This window comes from Elephas maximus, chromosome 10, assembly GCF_024166365.1.
Source record: "Elephas maximus indicus isolate mEleMax1 chromosome 10, mEleMax1 primary haplotype, whole genome shotgun sequence".
NCBI lineage: Eukaryota > Metazoa > Chordata > Mammalia > Proboscidea > Elephantidae > Elephas > Elephas maximus.
Genome location: NC_064828.1, coordinates 80,872,769 through 80,894,892, shown reverse-complemented (window position 1 = coordinate 80,894,892; position 22,124 = coordinate 80,872,769). Strand labels below are relative to the sequence as shown.

General features: G+C 42.1%; 1 protein-coding gene and 1 pseudogene across 4 annotated transcripts in view; one reads left to right on the top strand and one right to left on the bottom strand.

The window, feature by feature from the left end:
• RAD51B (RAD51 paralog B) overlaps positions 1-22,124 on the bottom strand; it is an 834,574-nt gene that overhangs the window by 125,301 nt on the left and 687,149 nt on the right. For 2 of the 4 annotated variants that reach the window (XM_049897892.1, XM_049897893.1), the window contains exon 10: positions 9,002-9,080. In XM_049897892.1, the coding sequence (XP_049753849.1) occupies positions 9,002-9,080 (79 nt within the window). Of the gene's footprint in view, positions 1-6,277; positions 7,030-9,001; positions 9,081-22,124 lie in introns of those variants that run through there. The other 2 variants (XM_049897894.1, XM_049897891.1) reach the window with 2 other exon arrangements.
• LOC126083851 (60S ribosomal protein L23a-like) lies at positions 20,950-21,419 on the top strand (annotated as a pseudogene).

The following is a 22,124-nucleotide window of genomic DNA, read 5'->3' as shown; positions in this document are numbered from 1 at the left end:
CTAAAGCTGCTCTATTTGTCAGTTTTTGTGAGAGCAGTGCACTGTTTGTTGGTTCTCATGGCATGTGTGAGGAAATAGAAGTTTCGCATCGCTGGCGAGCAGCATGTGATGGATGTCGAGTCTGTATGTGCTATGAATAACCCAAGGTTGCATAAGCATGTCCTGGTAGTTATTGTTAGGCATTTCTGTTATCCCTGAGGTTTACACAGCACTTTCTAATCAAGGTGACTTGTTGGATTCTCATCATGAGCACATTTTAATTGATGAAAAAATGAAGCACTAAGAGGCTAAGTGATTTCCCTTCATCACACAGTGAAATTCAGGATCTGAACTCTTGACTCTTAACACTCCCGTTATTGTTGAGTCAATCCATTTAGAACAAATTAGTCAGCATGATTCAACATTCATCACACGGCACTAATCAGCATTCCCCCATGTCCCCAAATCTATCCTCGAATAGCAAAAGAAACTGGTGTCTGTCAAGAGACAGTGGAACGTGGTTTTTGTCAGTATTCAGGAGCTGACGTCCAGTTCATGTCTGTCCTATGTACTCCCAGGAATCTTCCTTGGCCCTCCTAGTTGGAATGAGTCTACCTCTTCTATCTTTTCATATTCCATTGTTTGAGCCTAGGTAATAGGCTGTTTTCAATAAAATATATTTAAGTAAGTTTCCTCTAGCTAGATTTTGAGCTCCTAAAAGTAAGGGATCATCTTTTTTTTTTTTAACCTTATATCCCCTGAGCCCTGAGCACCATGGTTTGCAAACAATAGACACTCAACAAATACTTGCTGAGCTGAACTCACTGAAGTGGAGCTTTAGTCATATTCAAGAAAGAACACCAAATCCTTTGGAAGAGGTTTTTAAAGAAAATCAACAACCTGAATTGATTTAACATCTTTTGCTATTACTACCTGGGAATGTTCACAAATGCAAATTGTTAACTTTACAAAGATAGCCAAGTAGCTTCCAGGTTCTAAAAGAGAAGTGTGGATCCAGTCGAACTATAATCCAGGCTCTGGAATGAAGTTTTTGTCTCTAATCTTATTCCAAGTGATATTTTGTTCCAGTTAAAAAACAAAACAAAACAGAGACAGGAAGAAACATTTTTGGGGAAAAAAATGTGTTTGGTTTATGACTTTGGACCCAAGTTCACACTCTGCCTTGTGCTATAAGGATGAGTAGCTCTTGTTCAAGCATCTTTCTTGCATACTAGCAAACCACTCACTGAAGTTCCTGTCCTAGGGAGATTCTGTTTTTGGTAGGGGACCAAGATTTTTGGGTGCAATCCTTGCGTAGTGACAGACTGTAATGTCCTACTCCTCTGTTCTAAACTCTGGAAATAAATGGGGTCCACAAAGCATTTCCAACTCAAACAATATTTGTGCTGTTGTTTCAAGACTGTAACTCTATTATGCAAGAAGGCCAACCCTAGGGTCTGTACTACTGTACGCTGAGGCCTAATCTCTGCCACTGGGTTCCTCTTAAAGGGCTGTATCATTGAATATTCATAATCTTCTCTCTCGTCATAAGAGAATTGAAAATTTTAGCTGGGCACATGGCTGTACAGGTTAAAGACTACATTTTCCGATCTTTCTTGTCCTATTTATACAGATTGGTCAATAAGATAGACACATAAATAATGTGTGTAACATCTAAGTAATGTCCTTAAAGAGAGATGACTTTCCCTCCTACCACCACTCCTTATCCCACACAAATCCTGCTACCTGCATGGAGGACATGATGCTGAGTCATCCTGGATCATGACAACAAGGGCAATACCTTAGGTCTGACAGGGCAATAAGATAAGAGTCTGGGTCCCTGGACAACCATGTGGAGCACAGCTGCCATTCCAGTTCTGGAATGTATGCCTCTGCAATGCTACATGAAAAAGCACTAAGCTTCTATCTTGTACGCCACTGATAACTTAGATTGTGGTTACACACAAGCAAACTTACAGCCCTACTACACTCAGAGTTTCTTGAGGGATCACTATTATCAGTGCAAATGATCCATTTTAGCTCAGAATTTCAAGATTCAAGATTCAGGATGGACCTGGAGTATCTCAACGGAGGCCCAAGAAGCCTGACAGATAAGTTGTCATGGGGCTGCCATGATGGAAGATGAGAGGGCCCAAGCCCCTTTATGATTTTTCAAATCTTAGGAGCCCAGGCTAAGTTCTTGGAAAAGGATAAGAATTCAAATTTGAGGCCCTGGACATACTTGACTTTACCTTTTTGGAACTCCATTCCCTGACCTGAAAAAAGGGTGTTGGATGAGATTACAAGCTTTCTGGGAAGAATATGAAGTTAACTTTTGGGAAAGTAAAGTCATTTTTGTCAGTTAATCATCGAGGTACATGCATAATGCACACACACTATACAGAAGATCCCACCAGAGGCTCTGGAAAGTTTATGCTCCAGTGACAGAGAAAAAAGAGGCACCCATAAAGTATGCATAAGAAGACTGACCTTGAAAACATTACCACAAATTATACACAGCTGCACAGGTCCATTACCTTCAGAGGAAGTGCAAACTGATAGACCTCTTTGGAGAGCAAATTGGGAATATATAGTAAAGATGAAAATGTGTATAACCTCTGACCAGCCATTCCATTTTTTTTTGATATATATGTAGAGAAACTCTCAAGCCTGCATACCAAGAAACATGTGTAATGATGTTCATTAAGTTAGAAACAATAGCAATTTTCATCAATAATGGAGTGAATAAAATATGGTATATTTATACAATGAATGTGAATACCTCAATTAAAGCAAAAGAACATGATCTATATGTATCAACATGGATGTTTCACAAAAATATAACATTAAGTGACAAAAGCAAGTTGTAGAATAATAAAAAACCATTCATGCAAATTTTAGGATGTACTCAAAACAAATCATTGTATTATGTTTGGATTCATATATATGTCAAAAAGTTTTTAAAAATAGAGGGGAAGGATCTACACCAAACCCTGGAGAACTTTTACTTCTGGGAAGGAGTACAGGGTGGGGAAGGAATGGACTAGGGATAGGTACAAAGGAGTTTTGACCTTTGTCAAGTTTTATTGCTGGAATTAAAAATAGAAAACTGAAACAAATATGAGAAAAATTTAAAATTTGTTAATTCTGGATGTTAGCTGCATGGGTGCTTGTTTTATTATGTCCTGTACTACTCTGTATTAAAAATATTTTTCCACATTGAAAACAAAATCTCTCTTTGAGGGCTAATAGCCAGAGTAAAAAAAGTGGACAAAGCAGAGGGTCAGATTGGGAAGATGTCATGGAAGGAGTGAATGTGAAATGAACGTTAAAAGAATAGAAGAGAACTGGGCAGCCAGGGGTCCTTCCTCATTCCCCCTGGGAAGCAAGCCCCTTGCCAAGAGGCAGGCAGAAGGAGAAAAGGATATTGCTGCGGCCTGGACAAGCTTTCTGGGGCTGCAGTGGCACCTGGCAGACTCAGGGCAATGTGATAAGCCTGCTCTGTCTCCTTCCCCGTGACCTCTGGAGAGAAGTTTGCTCTCTCTGCTCCATGAAGCCCCAGGGCTCTCTGCCCAGGCTACCACAAGAATGCCAGTCTGTGCCAGGTGTGTGGGTGGTATTGACCATGCAGACACCTCTGTACCTGGATGGAAACTGATCAAGAATCTTCTGGGTCACTTTGAGTCCATCAGGCAGAAAACATTTAGATGGGTTACTGATTCAAACTGAAATCTGATGAACTCACATGGTGGTACTGTGGGGGAAGGGGGGGGTGGGGGTGGGGGAGGGAAGAATTTTTCGATAAATCATCCAGTTGGCTTGGTGACTAAGAAAATGGGGTGGAAGAATCTAACCCAAGTTTGTGACAACGGAACAAATAGAGGAGATTAATGCCTCTTCGAATGTGCTTCAAAAGGCGATCAAACAACTATTTTTGATTGTAAAAGCAAAGCAAAGAAAGACGAGGCACATAATTTTCCAGCTCTTTAAAAAAAAAAAAAAAATCATTGTTTCTTTGTTTTCTGGTGTCTTCTGAGTTCCTATTCTAGGTGGATGGAGAAACAGGAAACCATTTTGTTTCTAACACCTTCTCTGGCTCTCTCTCAGGGTGTCCTGGTCTCCTATGAGGTTCTCCATGTCCTAGGTTTACGCCGCTTATTCAGACTTAAATTAGTAGAGGTCAGCATTAGAATCCAAATTTAACCTGTCATACCCGATCTTGATTAAAAAAAAAAAAAAAAAAAAAATATATATATATATATATAAAAACATACTCTGTCTGAGAAGGGAAGCCATTATCTTCTGTTGGTTTAAAACAGACTAGCTTTTGCTTTTCCAAATGTTCTCTAGAAGAAAAGATGGTAGGGCACAGAAAAAGTGAATAATGAGGAGCCCCCGCTGAATCAACATCTCTCTCCCTGGTGGCCCCTTCTTTAGGATCTGCTTCTTTACCAAGTCCATGGGTGGTTAGTCCCTGGAGCCCCAGGAAAGCCAGGATGGCAGCAGGATTGCCAAGCCCTGGATTTGCCCTCGGCCTCCAGCAGCATCAGCTACAGAGCCTGGCTGCTTTCAATCATAGAATTTCTATTCTTGGCATGACACAAGAGGCCCAGAGGTCCCAGACGTGTTCTGGGTGGCACAATGCTTGGGGCTTGCTGGGAAAAACAAGTACATCACCGGAGCAGACTTGGATCACGTTGGAGCTCACCTGTAACCTCTTCCTCCCCACTGCAGCCAAGTGCTTCTGTGGGCTAACCCCAAAGGCAAATTCCCAAAGAACTCCTGGCTTTTAGTCTTAGTGGTTAAGAGTTCGGCTGCTAACCAAAAGGTCGGCAGTTTAAATCCACCAGGTGCTCCTCGGAAACCCTATAGGGCGCTGGGGCTTTCATGGTGAACTCTGGGGACAAAAGGGAAAATGGATTAACGGGATCCCCTCCCCACCCCAACCTTTCCCACTTCGGTTGCACAAAAGGACTGAACTCTGCTGTCTGGGCCTTGGTCCCTCTCAGAGTCCCAACAGTCAGGGCACTGATGGCTGTGAGGTCCCTCTTCTTTGGAGCGCAAGCATTTCCAGGGTCTTGGGCCCAGCCAGGAGAGGCCAGGATGCTGGACAAATGCAGAACAGACAAAGACGAATGCAAACAGGATGGTATTACCATGTTAATGGCCTGAGCCAGGCGGCCTCCTGAAGATGGTGGGAGGGTTTTCTTTCTTTTACTTTTTTTTTGCAAAAGGAGAATAGTTCCGCTTTCTATTTTTCTACAACAATAGCAGGGAACGGCTCCTTCAAGTGTGGCAAACAGCAGCCTGAGAAATCCCTAACCAGCCCCTCAGTCTCTCCAGCCTGCCGTTTTATTGTTCCCCCATCCCAGTGAACAAAGGGGAAAGAAGGGTATAAGGCCCCCAATTGCTGACTGTTCTCAGCATCCTAATCTTTGAGAATTAGTGAAGGGAATGGCCTGTGGAGCCAGTAAATCAAATTTCGGCCTCACCTTTTATTCCCTCTCCCTGCTTATTCACTCAGGAGCTCTTCAGGTATTATAAGGCCTCTTGGTTAGCAGGCCAGTAGGAATCTTGGAACTTGCCAAGGGGATTGGGGCTTGCTAAGGGGATAAAAGGCACTAAGGGATCATTCCCACATTCACTAACAATCCGCTCCTCACTCCCCACTTCCCTCCCCAGGACTAGCCTGTTGGGATTCTTTCCCACAGTTCCAAGCTGGCTCCAACACAGATTGAAATGTCAGGCCACAAGAGGCTGGGCAGTTCCTCTTTTAGTTGGTCCTGCAGGAGCTGCCTTCACTCTTACAGTCCATCCTTCACTGTCTCTCTGCCCCTCAGACATGGATATGCCCCCAGAGCCCAAGTACCACCATGCTCTATACCAACTGGGAGCTATCATGCCAGAGCAACCCCTCACAAATAAGGAGGCTTCTTGGCCTAGGACTGCTGGTACTTTTCCAAGGTCACCACCAAGGATCTAAGATTTCTTTGCTTTAAACCTGGGGAATTGTGCAGGTGTCTTTTAGCTCTGTCAGCTGGTTAGAGTGGGAAACAAACAAACAAGCAAAAAAAAACCCGTTTGTGTTTCAATCTGTGGAGATCTCAAGGGTATGGCTCTACTGAGCTAAATGAATGATAAGTACACCACCTCCTAAGAGAATCAGATAAAGCTGAGGTGGGGAGGCCACTAGAGATCACCCAGTCTGGTTACTACAAACCAAGTAAGAAAGACATTTTACATAGCAACCCTCAAACATGAACTCAAAATTTTCACACACACACACACACACACACACACACACACACTCTCTCTCTTTCACTCATTCACTCACATAGCAAGCATGTCATAAAACGGTATAATGTATGTAATATAATCTGATATTTTCTATTTACCTCTATTTCATTAAAAAAAAAAAATGCTGGTTGTGACCCATTAGTTTGATTTCAAGACCCACCAATGGGCTGCAACAAGTTTGAAAAGTGGTTCATCAAGGGTAACATTTTCATTTTCAAGCTAACAAAACTAGGGCCACAAGGATTTTCTCAAGATCACACCAGAGCTGGAATTGAAATCTGAGGGTTCTTTCCAATAAAGAAGGGTCCCTATTTTTCTACAGAGCAGGAATTCTTTTTGTTTCCCCTAAGTCTTGGGAGCCCCATAGCAAGAGGAAGGAGGTGCTGGGAGGTTTGTATTCAGTGACATTGCTAATTAGAGATAGAAGGTTCCACTGCCCCCCAGAAAACCTCAGAGAGAGGTGTAGCTTCAGAGGAAGGGTGTGGGATAGAAAAAACAGTTTGAAAAGCAACCAGGTGAGATTCTGAAGTCTCTTAAATGCTTTATTTACTTGTAAGGAGTTCTTGTAACATAAGAAATTTTCCTGAGTTTTTCTGTTCTCTGGACGCACACTTCCAGGTCATTCTCTTTTAGTAATTCACTTTCTCCCGTTTTCCAACCTTTTTCTAATAGTCGTTCCTTGCAGTAAATTTTTAGCCTCCAACAATTCATTGGATTTCCGGTGTCTACTTTCTCTGAACAACTTCCTCTTCCCTGTCAAAAATCATGAACTTAGCAATAAGCATTCAAGAGGCAAATCTGTGACTCTTGTTCCCACAAATGTTATCCCCAAAGTTATCCAAGTTAGTTCAGGCTTAGAAATGCTAGTTGCCAAAATGCCCAGGAATCAAGATGCAGGCATCGTGTCAGGACTCTAAATACGTTGTTGCAGGCTGTCAGGGCAGAATGGGCTCTCTTTCCCTCCTGAAATCGTCTCATAATCTTCCATAGAATTTCTTAAAATCCTCATCTAAGTGTGCTACTTACTAGAATTCTAATCTTTTAAGAAAGCCTCTAAAAACGAAGAGCTGAAAGCCACACCAAGCACTAGGTAAATACAAGTCCAGCTTTCTGATTGCTTAGTTCTCTACACCCTTGGAGAGTATGTAACAAAGGGGCCTGCTGTTTGCTTTGCTTAATCTGGTCTTAAAATCTCTGCTTCTTTGTCAGAAAACAATATTTGCAATTGTGAAAAAAAATATTTACCAAGGAACTTGGATAGCATAAGTCAAAGGCTAAGAGCCAAAGGTCAGTAGTTCTTACCCCAAATTTCCCTGGACCTGAGAGTCCCTGCTGTGGAGCTCAGCTCCACCAAACAAACACAGAGCTTTCTGGGCCCATTAAGAAGCAGACATTTGAGAAGAGGAAAGAAAGGGAAGGCTGTAGCCTGTTTCTCAGTCAGAAGCATGAACTTTCCAGCCTGCCCCATAGAATCCTGCTAGACCTTTGCAGGGCAATGGTCTCCACGGGGATATTGCAGGGACTCACCCTGTTGCACAAACCTAGGAAAACACAGTATTCTCCTTACAAGCTCCTAAAGGGCAGATGTTCCTCAAATTGGCAGTGATGGCAACATGCTGTCCTGCTCCCCTGTGGTCTAGGCCAGATGCTCACCTATGCATCTCTGTGGGTGAGGCCTCTTGCCTGACAGTGGGGGACAGATGTGTATCCTGAGAGCCTCTGCAGGGACCCTTTCCTCACAAAGCAGATGACATCTACCCCATGGGCTGATTCTTCTGAGTTTAATGGTGTTTGCATTTACCCCTAATGTTAACTGTTTTCTGGACAGACCTGCCATTGGGCACCAGTGACCACCAGAGTGTCCAGCAACTAGGACTGAGCCACCACTTGTAGATCAGTGAGCTCTGGGTTGTGGTCTTGTGGTGCTCCACCCTGAGCAAGAACTCACTCTTTCCAAGTCCCAGGCCCATGTCACAAGATACAGGTCAGTGAGGTCTGGTCCTCAGGGGAAATGCCCTGCTAGAACTTCAAAACAGGGAAAGGAAATGGAGGAACTAGAAGGAGACGGTGAAAGTAGGGAGCATGGAGCCATGACAAAGTGCCCCACGGGCTGCCGACCTAGATGGTTTTTCAGCCTGCTAAGCGAGGTGGCTCCTCCAAACTGGTGCAGGAGACTCAATGCCCAGTTCCTCACTCCATAGGATCTGACAGGACTGTGGTGGTAGCAGTTCCTAGCTTGCTTGGTTGGAGACTCATTTTTACATACAGTAGTATAATGCGTATGAATTCACACTCTTCTACTCATTGGCTAGGTGCCTATAGCAGGGCCTACAATTTCCCCTGCTGTCCATTCCCCCTTCTCCGTTTTAGTAAATAGCTCCTCAAGCTTCAACATTTGCCTGCCTCTTTTAAAGCTAGATGTGGCCATTTCACTAAGCTTTGGCTAACAGAATGTGAGCGGAAGTGATAGGCAGAACTTCCAGCTGTCTCACTGCTATGGAATTCTGTAGTTCTCCCTCAACCCCACCTCAATCTTTTGTCAAATTCTTGCTGCAACTACCAATCTCTTTTATCTTTCAGGATAAATATCACTGATCAATTCATCCTGGCTTTTGATTCTGTCTTGAAGTAGCTTCTAGCAGGATCACAGTGGCAATTACCACGAGCAGTGGGCAGCACTGAGCAATAATTAGCTTAAATAAATGGTTTAATTCAAAGGTCTTACCTTGAAGAACCAGGCCTTCATCCTTGATGGTGTAGACAAATGAGGTGAAAGGAGCCAGAGGGGACTTGGCAATGAGAATCTGCACACAAAGCATATTTTCCCATGTTAGTCAAAGGAGATATTAGGGATGAACCTCTACTCACTCCCTTTCCCACCAAACTGTTGAAACAAAGTGGTAACCTGTAAGCTGTAAGGTTTATTTTTTAAAAAATGATTAGAAAACTAAATGTTCAAATGAGTTTTATCCCTTCAAAGTGGTCACCTTGAAAAGTCATACACTTACTCTGCCACCGAATGCTTCTAGAAATAAGTCTTATTATTTTATGTCACCCACTTAAACAGCTATTTTTCTGTCCAAAGATAAACCAAGACTGATTCTTTAGTTGTAGCCATCAAACTTATCTATTTTACTAAAAAAGGCGTCAAAGTCACCCTTAAAAGATAAAGATTTACCATCACTGTAAATACTCAAAATAACTTGCTATAAAGGCAATGCTAGCTATGGATGGGTGTGTTGTGTGTTGCTGACCCCAATGCTTCAACCCGTCTATAGTCACACCCTTTGTCATGTGACTGCATGGCCTCTTACTAAAAGGGTGGAGTATTTCCCATGGCTCTTGATTATGGGCTTGGACTCATGACTTGCTTTGGTAAATAGATTTGAGGTAGTTCTCAGCCCAGGCCTCAAGAAGCCTCACATACTTCCACTTGTTCACTCATGCTCTCCCATTGCCAGAGAAAAATACATCCAAGCTACTGTCCCAGAAGGGTGATGAGAGTTGCCTGGAGCTGAGCTGCCCAGCTAGGCCCAGCCAACTCCCACAGGTCCACCTGCATATGAGTCAAATGCTTCTACTGTACACCTCTGAGATTCTGGAGTAATCACAAAGCATTACTGTAGCAAAAGTTGACTGATTTACCATCTAAAACAGAATATCAATGGGCATTGTCCCAAGAAGATACTTACTTTAAAGGAAATGGTCATTTTGTCATTAAAATGTGAGTATCATTAACACATTATCACGTCATGTGGTTCTATAGAACCACATTTCTATTATATTTTATCATTTCTACTAAAAGAAGATGAATATTACTTTCCTATTTTACAAATAAAACAACATCATCAACAATAGGAATGGTTTGGCACAGAGCCACTTAGGTAATCAGGGAGCCAAGAACAGAAAGAAATAATTTTAAATAACCAAAAGGCCAACGTGTAATATCTCAATGCATCTCAATTCAACGAACATTACTGACTGTCAACTATGAGAAGTAGTATAATGTATATGAATCCAGACTCTCCCACTGATTACCTAGGTGCCTGTGGCAGGGACTATAAATTTCCCCTACTATCCGTTCCCCCTTCTTCCTTTTAGTAAGTAACTCCCCAAGTTTCGACATTTGTCTGCCTTTTTTGAAGCTGGATGTGGCCATTTAACCAAACTCTGGCTAACAGAATGTGTGCAGAAGTAACAGGCAAAAATTCCAGACTATGTTTTCATAAGAAAATCACATGCTCTTCACTTTCTCTTTCCTTCTTTCTAAGGGCAGGGACCAGCTTCAACATATGGATGTGGACAACATCCTGGGGGATAACAAAGCAACAAGAGAGAAGAAAGATAGATGACATCATAGAGCACTGAACCGTCCCACTTGGGGTCACCTGTCCATCTTTAGACAGAGCTGCTTGTCTGAACTACTGTATTTCAGGGTGTCTCCTTGGAAACTCTATGGGGCAGTTCTACTCTGTCCTATAGGGTCGCTATGAGTCGGAATCGACTCTACAGCATTGGGTGGGTTTTTTGTTACTATAGTGTAGCCTGAGCTCTAACCAATACTGCAACTCTGGACAAATTAACCTTTTTGAGTCTCAGTTTCCTCACATGTAAAATGGGGATAACAACATTTGCCAAATTGGGATCATTTTGAGTATTAAATTAAGTATATAAAATGCCTATCATTGTGTCAAACACACAGTAAGTATATAATAAATAACAGGTACAGTTCCAATCAATTCATCACATATGTTTCCCAACTGTCTCTTAGCTCTCACTTGCCAAGAAGCAATATACCTTGCTTTTTCCAGAAGGAAAAAATTTTCTAGTTGGACCTCAAGATTCTGACAGCAGCTCTAAAGTTATCTAGAGAAACTTGCTCATCATTCTTAGAGCCAGTGTCTTAGTCTCCTAGGGCTGCAGGAACTAAGTACCACAAAGTGGATGGCTTTAAAGACCAGAAATCTAATGCCTCTCAGTTCTGGAGGCTAGAAGTCCAAAATCAGGGTATCGGCCATGTCAATTCCTTGTGAAGGGTCTGAGAGAGGAACTGTTCCAGCCTCCCTCCTAGCTTCTGGTTTCTGATGGCAACGCTTGGCATTCCTTTGCTGCTTGGAGATGTATCTGCACATGGTGTCTTCCTCCTGTGTTACTCTGCCTCCCTGTCCTCCCCTTTTATAAGACACCAAGGAGTCTTGGTGGCGCAGTGGTTAAAGTGCTTGTCTGCTAACCAAACGGTTGTTGGTTTGAACCCACCAGTTCCATAAGAAAAAGATGTGGCAATCTGCTTCTGTAAAGATTACAGCCTTGGAGACCCTATGGGGCAGTTCTCCTCTACGTGGGAGTTTTTTTTTAAATAAGACACCATTCAGATGGGATTAGGCCCAACCTACTATTTTTACTCTGGTATGACCTCATTAATTGATAACATTTTCAAAGAAAGACACTATTTCCAAAGGTCACGTTCACAGGTATTGGAGTTAGGACTTTTTAACATATCTTTTTGCGGGACACAACTCAATCCATAACAACCAGTGAGTAGATGTTCCAGCTGGGCATTTACATCTTCATGGCCAGAACAGCTCCACTGAAGATTAAAGTGGGTTCTTTCCTGACTGAGATAGTTTAGGGACGGTTCAATGTGAAGTTTATGAGATGCCTCTTACTAGGGGGATGGCATGGTAGAAGAAAGGGCAGTCAGTGCTTCTCAAGCTTTAATGTGGTGTGAATCGCCTGGGGATCCTGTGAACAGGCAGATTCTCCGTCAGTGGGGCCTGAGAGCCTGCATTTCTAAAAGCTCCCAGGGCACGCTGATGCTGACACTGTGTAGCAAGTTTCCAGGCAATCAGCTTGATTGAAGAGTCTAAGACAGATAAGAGTTTGGAGGCCTGGAGCTAGTTAGGAGGCTATTGTGATAATTCAGATATCAGGTGACAAGGGTCAAAACCATAGCTGTATCAGAAAGAATGGGGAAAAAAAGAAACGGATGAGAGAAGTATAAATACTTATGTAAAATAGCAATAAAAAAATACACTAAACATATCTAAAGCCTCAGCACTTCATTGTCTGCATGTGGCAACTGGCCACAAAACTAAAGGGTATAAATAAATAATAGATAAAGTATTATACTGTATTTTTGAAAATCGTATTACTATTTTTACTTTATAGACTGCATAATCTGAGGCCCAGAAAAAAGTATATGATATTCTAATGCTACAACAAATGGCATCTGAATCCTCCCCTTGAGAGGGAGAGCAGTCAGATGATGGAGGTGGAATGTCATAGAGCTGGGAGGCTTAAATTCAGATGTCATCTCATCCCGGAATTATTTCAGTAGCCTTCTAACTGGGTCCACACCTTCACTTTGTGAACAAGCCCTGAGCCCAGTCTAGGAGGGCCCTCTTTCTCAGGGAGTCAAGGGACTTGGGCAGGTTACTGATTAATACACTGTCTTTCTGGGGAAGAGTTTTAAAATGGATTATCAAAAGGATGACTTGTGTGCAGTAAGAAAAAGTGGAAGTAATCAGTTACGTCAGATGATCCCCACTTCCTTTTTCTGGATAGAACTTCCAGATAGATAGATCAGAGGGTTGCCACCAACACGAAATATCTGATTTTTAGCAAAAATATTGACAAACTATTACAATAGCTTTCTGAATAAAGGGAAGACAAGTAGTTGGGTTGGATGCTAATACCATTAAGCGGACCTGTAAGTGACCAAAGGGTCAACAGCAATCTGGCAAGGGGGTAGAAAACTCTAGCAGAATATACTGGATTCTAGCGTTGGCCCTGTCACATGCAACATTCTTACTGACTAGGATGAAGACACTGATTCTTACACACGTCCATACAGTAAGTATGAGAGAACAGCAGGGAATAGAACTAACAAAAAATGCTGTTCTAACAAAGCTTACATTATAAAGGAGGCAAAAAAGACAACAAAATAAATGAGTAAACTATATGGTATGTTGTTGTTGTGGTTAGGTGTCGTCAAATCGGTTCCGACTCATAGTGACCCTATGCACAACAGAATGAAACACTGCCCAGTCCTGAGCCATCCTCACAATCGTTGTTATACTTGAGCCCATTGTTGCAGCCACTGTGTCAGTCTACCTCATTGAGGGTCTTCCTCTTTTCTGCTGACCCTGTACTCTGCCAAGTATGATGTTCCTCTCCAGGGACTCATCCCTCCTGACAACATGTCCAAAGTATGTAAGACGCAGTCTCGCCATCCTTGCTTCTAAGGAGCATTCTGGTTGTACTTCTTCTAAGACAGATTTGTTCGTTCTTTTGGCAGTCCATGGTATATTCAACATTCTTCGCCAACACCACAATTCAAAGGCGTCAGCTCTTCTTCGGTCTTCCTTATTCATTGTCCAGCTTTCACATGCATATGATGCGATTGAAAATACCATGGCTTGGGTCAGGTGTACCTTAGTCTTCAGGGTGACATCTTTCCTCTTCAACACTTTGAAGAGGTCCTTTGCAGCAGATTTGCCCAATACAATGCGTCTTTTGATTTCTTGACTGCTGCTTCCATGGCTGTCGATTGTGGATCCAAGTAAAATGAAATCCTTGACAACTTCAATCTTTTCTCCCTTTATCATGATGTTGCTCATTGGTCCAGTTGTGAGGATTTTTGTTTTCTTTATGTTGAGGTGTAATCCATACTGAAGGCTGTGGTCTTTGATTTTCATTAGTAAGTGCTTCAAGTCCTCTTCACTTTCAGCAAGCAAGGGTGTGTCAGATGGATCCTGGCTGAAAGCAGAGAATAATGCAGGTTGTTTTTTAATGAGTCTCTCCAATCCTGATGCCCTGTTCTTCTTCATATAGTCCAGCTTCTCATATTATTTGTTCAGCATACAGATTAAATAGGTATGGTGAAAGAATACAACCCTGACGCACACCTTTCCTGACTTTAAACCAATCAGTATCCCCTTGTTCTGTCCAAACAACTGCCTCTTGATCTATGTAAAGGTTCCTCATGAGTACAATTAAATGTTCTGGAATTCTCATTCTTCCCAACATTATCCATAGTTTGTTATGATCCACACAGGCAAATGCCTTTGCATAATCTATAAAACACAGGTAAACATCCTCCTGGTATTCTCTGCTTTTAGCCAGGATCCATCTGACATCAGCGATGATATCCCTGGTTCCACGTCCTCTTCTGAAACAGGCCTGAATTTCTGGCATTTCCCTGTTGATATACTGCTGCAGCCATTTTTGAATGATCTTCAGCAGAATTTTGCTTGCGTGTGATATTAATGATATTGTTGTATAATTTCCACATTCGGTTGGATCACCTTTCTTGGGAATAGGCATAAATATGGATCTCTTCCAGTCAGTTGTCCAGGAAGCTGTCTTCCATAGTTTTTCGCATAGACGAGTGAGCACCTCCAGTGCTGCATCTGTTTGTTGAAACATCTCAATTGATATTCCATCAATTCTTGGAGCCTTGTTTTTCGCCAGTGCCTTCAGAGCAGCTTGGACTTCTTCCTTCAGTACCATCAGTTCCTGATCATATGCCACCTCTTGAAATGGTTGAACATCGACTAATTCTTTTTGGTATAATGACTCTGTGTATTCCTTCCATCTTCTTTTGATGCTTCCTGCCTCGTTTAATATTTTCCCCATGGAATCCTTCACTATTGCAACTCGAGGCTTGAATTTTTTCTTCAGTTCTTTCAGCTTGAGAAGCGCTGAGCGTGTTCTTCCCTTTTGGTTTTCCATCTCCAGCTCTTTGCACATGTCATTATAATACTTTATTTTGTCTTCTCGAGAGGCCCTTTGAAATCTTCAGTTCTTTTACTTCATGAATTCTTCCTTTTGCTTTAGCTGCTCGATGCTCAAGAGCAAGTTTCCGAGTCTCCTCTGACATCCACCTTGGTCTTTTCTCTCTTTCCTGTCTTTTTAGTGACCTCTTGCTTTCTTCATGGATGATGTCCTTGATGTAATTCCACAACTCCTTTGGTCTTCAGTCACTAGTGTTCAATGCGTCAGATCTATTCTTGAGATGGTCTCTAAATTCAGGTGGGATATACTCAAGGTCATATTTTGGCTCTCGTGGACTTGCTCTGATTTTCTTCAGTTTCAGCTTGAATTTGCATATGAGCAATTGATGGTCTGTTCCACAGTCGGCCCCTGGCCTTGTTCTGACTGATGATATTGAGCTTTTCCATCGTCTCTTTCCACAGATGTAGTCAATTTGATTTCTGTGCGTTCCGTCTGGCGAGGTCCATGTGTATAGTTGCCGTTTATGTTGGTGAAAGAAGGTATTTGCAATGAAGAAGTCGTTGGTCTTGCAAAATTCTATCATTCGATCTCCGGCATTGTTTCTATCGCCAAGGCCATATTTTCCAACTACTGATCCTTCTTTGTTTCCAACTTTCGTATTCCAATCACCAGTAATTATAAATGCATCTTGATTGCATGTTTGATCAATTTCAGACTGCAGCAGCTGATAAAAATCTTCTATTTCTTCATCTTTGGCCCTAGTGGTTGGTGCGTAAATTTGAATAATAGTGGTATTAGCTGGTCTTCCTTGTAGGCGTATGGATATTATCCTATCACTGACAGCTTTGTACTTCAGGATAGATCTTGAAATGTTCTTTTTGATGATGAATGCAAGACCATTCCTCTTCGAGTTCTCATTCCCAGCATAGTAGACTATATGATTGTCTGATTCGAAAGGGCCAATACCAGTCCATTTCAGCTCACTAATGCCTAGGATATCGATGTTTATGCGTTCCGTTTCATTTTTGACGATTTCCAATTTTCCTAGATTCATACTTCGTATATTCCAGGTTCCGATTATTAATGGATGTTTGCAGCTGTTTCTTCTCATTTTGAGTCGTGCCACATCAGCAAATGAAGGTCCCGAAAGCTTTACTCCATCCACGTCATTAAGGTTGGCTCTACTTTGAGGAGGCAGCTCTTCTCCAGTCATCTTTTGAGTGCCTTCCAACCTGGGGGGCTCATCTTCCAGCACTAAACCCCAACCCAGTGCCATCGAGTCGATTCCGACTCAGAGGGTTGCTACATAGGACTATATTAGACAATGTTCTGCTGCTATTCATAAGGTTTTCACTGGCTAATGCTTTTCAGAAGTAGACTGCTGGGTCCTTCTTCCTAGTCTGTCTTAGCCTGGAAGCTCAGCTGAAACCTGTCCTCCATGGGTGACCCTACTGGTATCTGAATACCGGTAGCATAGCTTCCAGCATCACAGCAACACACAAGCCCCCACAGTACGACAAACTGACAGACACGTGGGAGTACGGTATATTAGATGATAATATGTGTCATGGGGAAAAAAAAGCACAGAAAGAGTATAGGGAGTGTATTGTATTGAAGGAAGGGGTCAATTTTAAATAGGGTAGTTAAGGGGTGACCTTACTGAGAAGATGACATTTGGATTTGTGGGCCAAGTCACTGATAATGTACTATCCTTCTGGGAAAGAGTTTTAAGATGGATTATCAAAAGAATGGTTTGTGTGCAGTAAGAAAAAGAGGAAGTGATCAGTTATGTCAGATGAACCCCACTTCCTTTATTGGCTAGAACTTTCAGATTGATAGATTAGAAGGTAACTCATTCCATTGAGGTAACAAAAGACAAACATTTAGAGAAAGTATTAATATATTGGATTAGACGATCATGTTGTCACAACAAATCTTAATTTTATTTGTTGGGGCAAATCCTACAAATCTTTTAGGATGCAATTTTATTAAAACAAATGTAAGATCTTATCTTTGAGAACAAGGACCAACAACTGGCTACAGCATGAGGGTGATGAGATTTAGCACTCAGAAACCACAGTTCAATGTGAGTGGGCTATGAGATGTGATTTCAAAAATTTAGTGCGGCCTCAGGTAACATCGATGGAGACACAGTAACTGGAACAAGGGAGGTGAAGTTCCTGCTGTCCTCCTCACTTGGCAAACTATGCCTGGTGAAATGTACTTGGATTAGGGTCCAAATTCTGGATGGAAATTGACAACAGGAGAACAATCAAAGTAGAACCATCAAGGTGGTTAGACGCCCAAAGCAATTCATGACCACAAATACTTCAATGCAAACATGACAATAAGAGGACTGGGTGAAGGCTCATATAGCCTTTAGCTTGAGTTTCCTGATCTGTAGACTCGGTAATGTTACATTCTATAAAGAGAAGTGCAAATTAGCTTTCTAGCCCAAGACGTTTCAGAAAAAAGTGATGCTTGCCAAGCACATTTGTGAATATACAAGCATTCTCTTTCTTAGATGTGAATCAATACTACATGCCCTTGGCTTTTCTGCTTTTCAAGCTGTAAACTATTCTACTTTAAAATAAACAAACCCCTAGCAGATGATTTTGGCTATTCTGTCTCAGTTGTTCTGCCATACCATAAACTTGGGTTGTTCTAATCATTGTCTTACTTGGGCTGTTTGTCAAGTGTCCTCCTATTTACTCCAATACATAATGCACTACAGGAAGGACTGGCTGCCTAATAAAACTCCAGGGTCCCAGTGTAAAGCTGACTATGGAACTCTCTGAGGGTTCATGGAAATACAGAATTGGGCAAGAACAAGTGTAGATACATGTAGGTCACAAAACCTGGAGCTCCACATGGTAGGTGTGCGGTATCGTAAGCTGTTAACTCTGCCTCCTGCAAATAGCCAGATTGATTTTTATTCAATGTTTCTTCCATATCAGATCAGCTCAACGATATGAATATACTATCTTCTCTCTTCACCTATTCTTGCAAGGAAAATGATCACTGGTATTTTTAAATTCTTTCAAGGAACAGGTAATGTGTATTGACTATGTGTTAGAGGTCTCCTGGGTGGTGTAAATGGTTTGTACTGACTTGACTACTAACTGAAAGGTTAGCAGAATCCACCCACTGGCTCCACAGAAGAAAGTCCTGACAATCTGCTTCTGTAAAGATTATAGCCAAGAAAACCCTATGGAGCAGGTCTATACTGTAACATGTGGGTTCACCATGAGTTGGAATTGACTTGACGGCAGTGGGATTGGGTTTTGTACTAGGTGCTGGGCTCCAAAACCCACTGCTATCTGGAAATAATTCCCAATATCTGTACCATCCACCAAACCATCCATGCACATATTCAATCCACGAATATTTACTGAGCCTTTTACTTTGTGCCAGGTACTGTTCTAGTGCGAGGACCTAGCAGCAGACAAGACAGACAAAGTCATTGCTCTCATGGAAGTTACATTCTTGTGGCAGAAGACAGATAATACAGAGATGTCTTTGGCTTTTGTGCTTTCATGACTTTGATTCTATTATGAACCCCTCATTCTTGGACATTCACTCATTCATTCATTCAATCTATCAACAGACATTTATCGAGTACTGTGTTAGTTTTCTAGGGCTGCTATAACAAATGACCACAAAATGTTCTGGATAAAAACAACAGAAATGTATTCTTTCACAGATCTGTATGTAGTCCAGAGGCCCAAAATCAAGGTGTTGGCAGGAATGGTCCATGACGGCCTTCCAATCTCTGCCTCCATCTTTGTGTATCTGTGTATTCTTTTATAAGGACTCTCTCATTGGATTTAGGGTTCATGTGAATGCAATACAATTTTATCTTGAACTTTAATTACATCTGCAAAGAATTTATTTCCAAATAAATTCACATTCTGAGGTTCTGGGTAGACATAAATTTTTGGAGGAGCACAATTCAACCCATTACGAGTACCTACAATGGCTGAGGCAGATTCAGTTTGCACTGTGTGAGTTTGCACTTATTAAAAGACTGCCATATGCAAAATGGACATGAAAAGAGAGAATGGAGGGAGGGAGAGGGCTGTCTCATCAGGGGCAGAGTAATTGGTAGTATGTAGTAAGGTGTATATAAGTTTTTGTGTGAGTGACTGACTTGACTTGTAAACTTTCACTTAAAGCATAATAAAAATTATAAAAAAAAAAGACTGCCATATGTTTCTACTGCAATTTATTTCTTATATGTATGTTCTGAATTCTTAATAGGATTGCTAAAAAAAAAAAAGATCAGTGGCTTTTTTTTTTTTTTTTTGTATCTACTCTTTTTCCTTCTATAGGGCCCAGTCCAATGCTTTGCATACAGTGGGCTCCTAAAAAATTGTGACTGACAGGGCTTTTCCTCACTATTCCTGATTTTATCCCTGTGATGGTTAAGGTTATGTGTCAACTTGGCTAGGCCATGGTTCTCAATGGTTTGGCAGTTATGATGTAATTTGGCAGCTGTGTAATGATGTAATTAACTCCATAATGCGATCTTCTATGAACAGCCAATCTGTTATCAGGGAGATTCCTTGGGGTTGTAGCCTGCCTCCAGTATATAAACGGATGTTCCAGCAAGGCTCTTGCTCTGGATTCTGCATCTGGCTCATCACCATCTGACCTCTGGTTTTTGGAACTTGACCTAGCCAATATTGGGATTCGTTGGCCTCAGCAGCCTGTGAGCCAGTGGCCAGTCATCTGGCCTGCCAATCCTAGGTCTGTCAGCCCCTGCAGCTACTTGAGTCTGGAGAAGCCTCCAGCCTGACAACTGACCTGTGGTCTTGGGACTTGCCAGCCTCTACAACCATGTGAGCCATTTCCTTGTAATAAATCTCTCTTTCTTTTTATTTTACATAACACACACACACACACACACACATGCTTCACTGGTTTTGCTCCACAGGAGAATCCAGCCCAAGACAATCCCTAAGCTGTATGTGTGGAGGTTTCTTCCAACTTACAAGTGAAAACACAGAGGTCTCTGTACTCTAGACAAATTTAGAAGCAGTTTTCATTTGGAGCTCACTGACCTTCCTTGCGGATTCTCTCCTCCTTCTTTTATGTTTCTCCCCTCAGGTACCTATTACGCTGTCAGCAAATAACTGTCAGCCCTGGTGGCACAGTGGTTAAGCACTGGGCTGCTAACTGAAAGGTTGGCAGTTTGAACCCATCAGCAGCTTCATGGGAGAAATATGTGGCTTCTGTAAAGATTACAGCTTTGGAATCTATGGGGCAGTTCTACTCTGTCCTATAGGGTCATTAGGAGTTGGAATTGACTTGACGACAATGGGTTTGGTTTTTGGTTAATTCTCTTTAGTCCTAAAATGACAGCTGATTTAAACTTTTCAGTGTTAACCTTTTCAGGTATGTTTGCATTTTAATACAAGACTTCAAAGGGAGGATAATGGATCTAAACTGGTGGAAAGTCTTGCTGGATCAGGGAGGTGGGTGGTGGAGCCTTCCGGGAATCCCATAGTAATAATAATGATGAAAACAATCACCACCACCAACAGATATTAATCCTCTCAACAACCCTTTGAGGTAGGTAGTTTATAAGTGTTAAAGCCAGGATTCTAACACAGATCATCTGGTTCTACAGTTCATACTTTTAACCACTTTGATGGCAGCCCCAATGTGGCACATATAGATCAACCTACTTCCCTGGGGTAAAATATCATGTGAGGATGAATGCATAATAGTCAATAAGGACATTTTTTCCTGCAGCATGGATACTGCATGAGTCAAGACAAGGATGGGAATTAGACTGGACACCCATGTGGGTGGCCTCAGCTGTTCACGAGCTTCCACATTGGCAGTCTTCCTCCTGCCCTTCATCTCTGAATGCCTAATTCCTAATTATCTTTGGAGCCCCATACAAATAATACCATCTTGCTTTTTATAAAGATGGCTCCGAAAGCAAAGAAGGAAGCTTCTGCCCCTCCTAAAACTGAAACCAAAGCAAAGTCACTGAAGGCCAGGAAGGCAGTGCTGAGAGGCAGCCATGAAAAAAAAAAAAAAGAAGATCTGCACTTCATCTACCTCTGGCAGCCCAAGACATTGAGGTTCTGAAGGCAGCACAAATATCCTTGCAAGAGCACCCCCAGGAGAAACAAGCTTGACTGCTACACCATCATCAAGTTCTGCCGACCACTGAGTCAGCCATGGAGAAGATCGAAGATAGCGACACACTTGTGCTCATTGTGAATGTGAAGACCAACAAGCACCAGATGAAACAGGCTGTGAAGAAGCTCTATGATGTTGATATGGCCAAGGTCAACACCTTGATCAGGCCTGATGGACAGAAGAAGGCATAAGTTTGACTGGCTCCTGACTATGGTGCTTTGGCTGTTGCCAACAAAATTGGGATCATCTAAATTGAGTTCAGCTTGCTAATTCTAAACACAAGTTTTTTTCACCATACACACAAAATTTGGTACCATCTCCAGAAAGTCTATGCTGACTTCTCCAGCATGAGCTAGTCTCTTTTTAATCCCATCCAACTTTATCTGTACTGCTGTAGTAGCACTTTATACTTTTCTCTATTTTAAGTTGATCTTACATGAATTTACTTAATCTATTTGAAGGCAGAGACCATCATTATTGTTGCTGCTGCTTCTTGTCCTACCAACCTCCAACATGGCGCTATATATATAGTAAAGGCTCAATTATGAAACTGAATGAATGAATTAATGTACAAACTGATGACACACAGAAGCTTTACTGACTATATTCACTTTGAAGACTCATCCGGGAACCCTTCCTCCCTGCCCCCCACTCCAAATTGGGGAATGCAGAAGATGCCAGAGAAAAGAGCAGGCTGCCCAGTCAATCACTGCCAAGATTTTCAGTTTGGGCAGGCCTAAAGTCAAGTCTTTCTTCGGTTTTCATTTGCTATAGCATCACATGTTTTTCCTGGCCTGACCCCACTTCCATAAGGCTCAGAGTGTGGAAAAGGAGTCGCAGAACAGAAAGGGCTGGGCATAGGAACCCTGGTCCTCCTCCAGGACGGTGAAACCTTCTAGGGATAGTGCTTGTGTCCTCTTTTTTGAAGTATAGGTGTGACCCTCATCTGGCGCAAC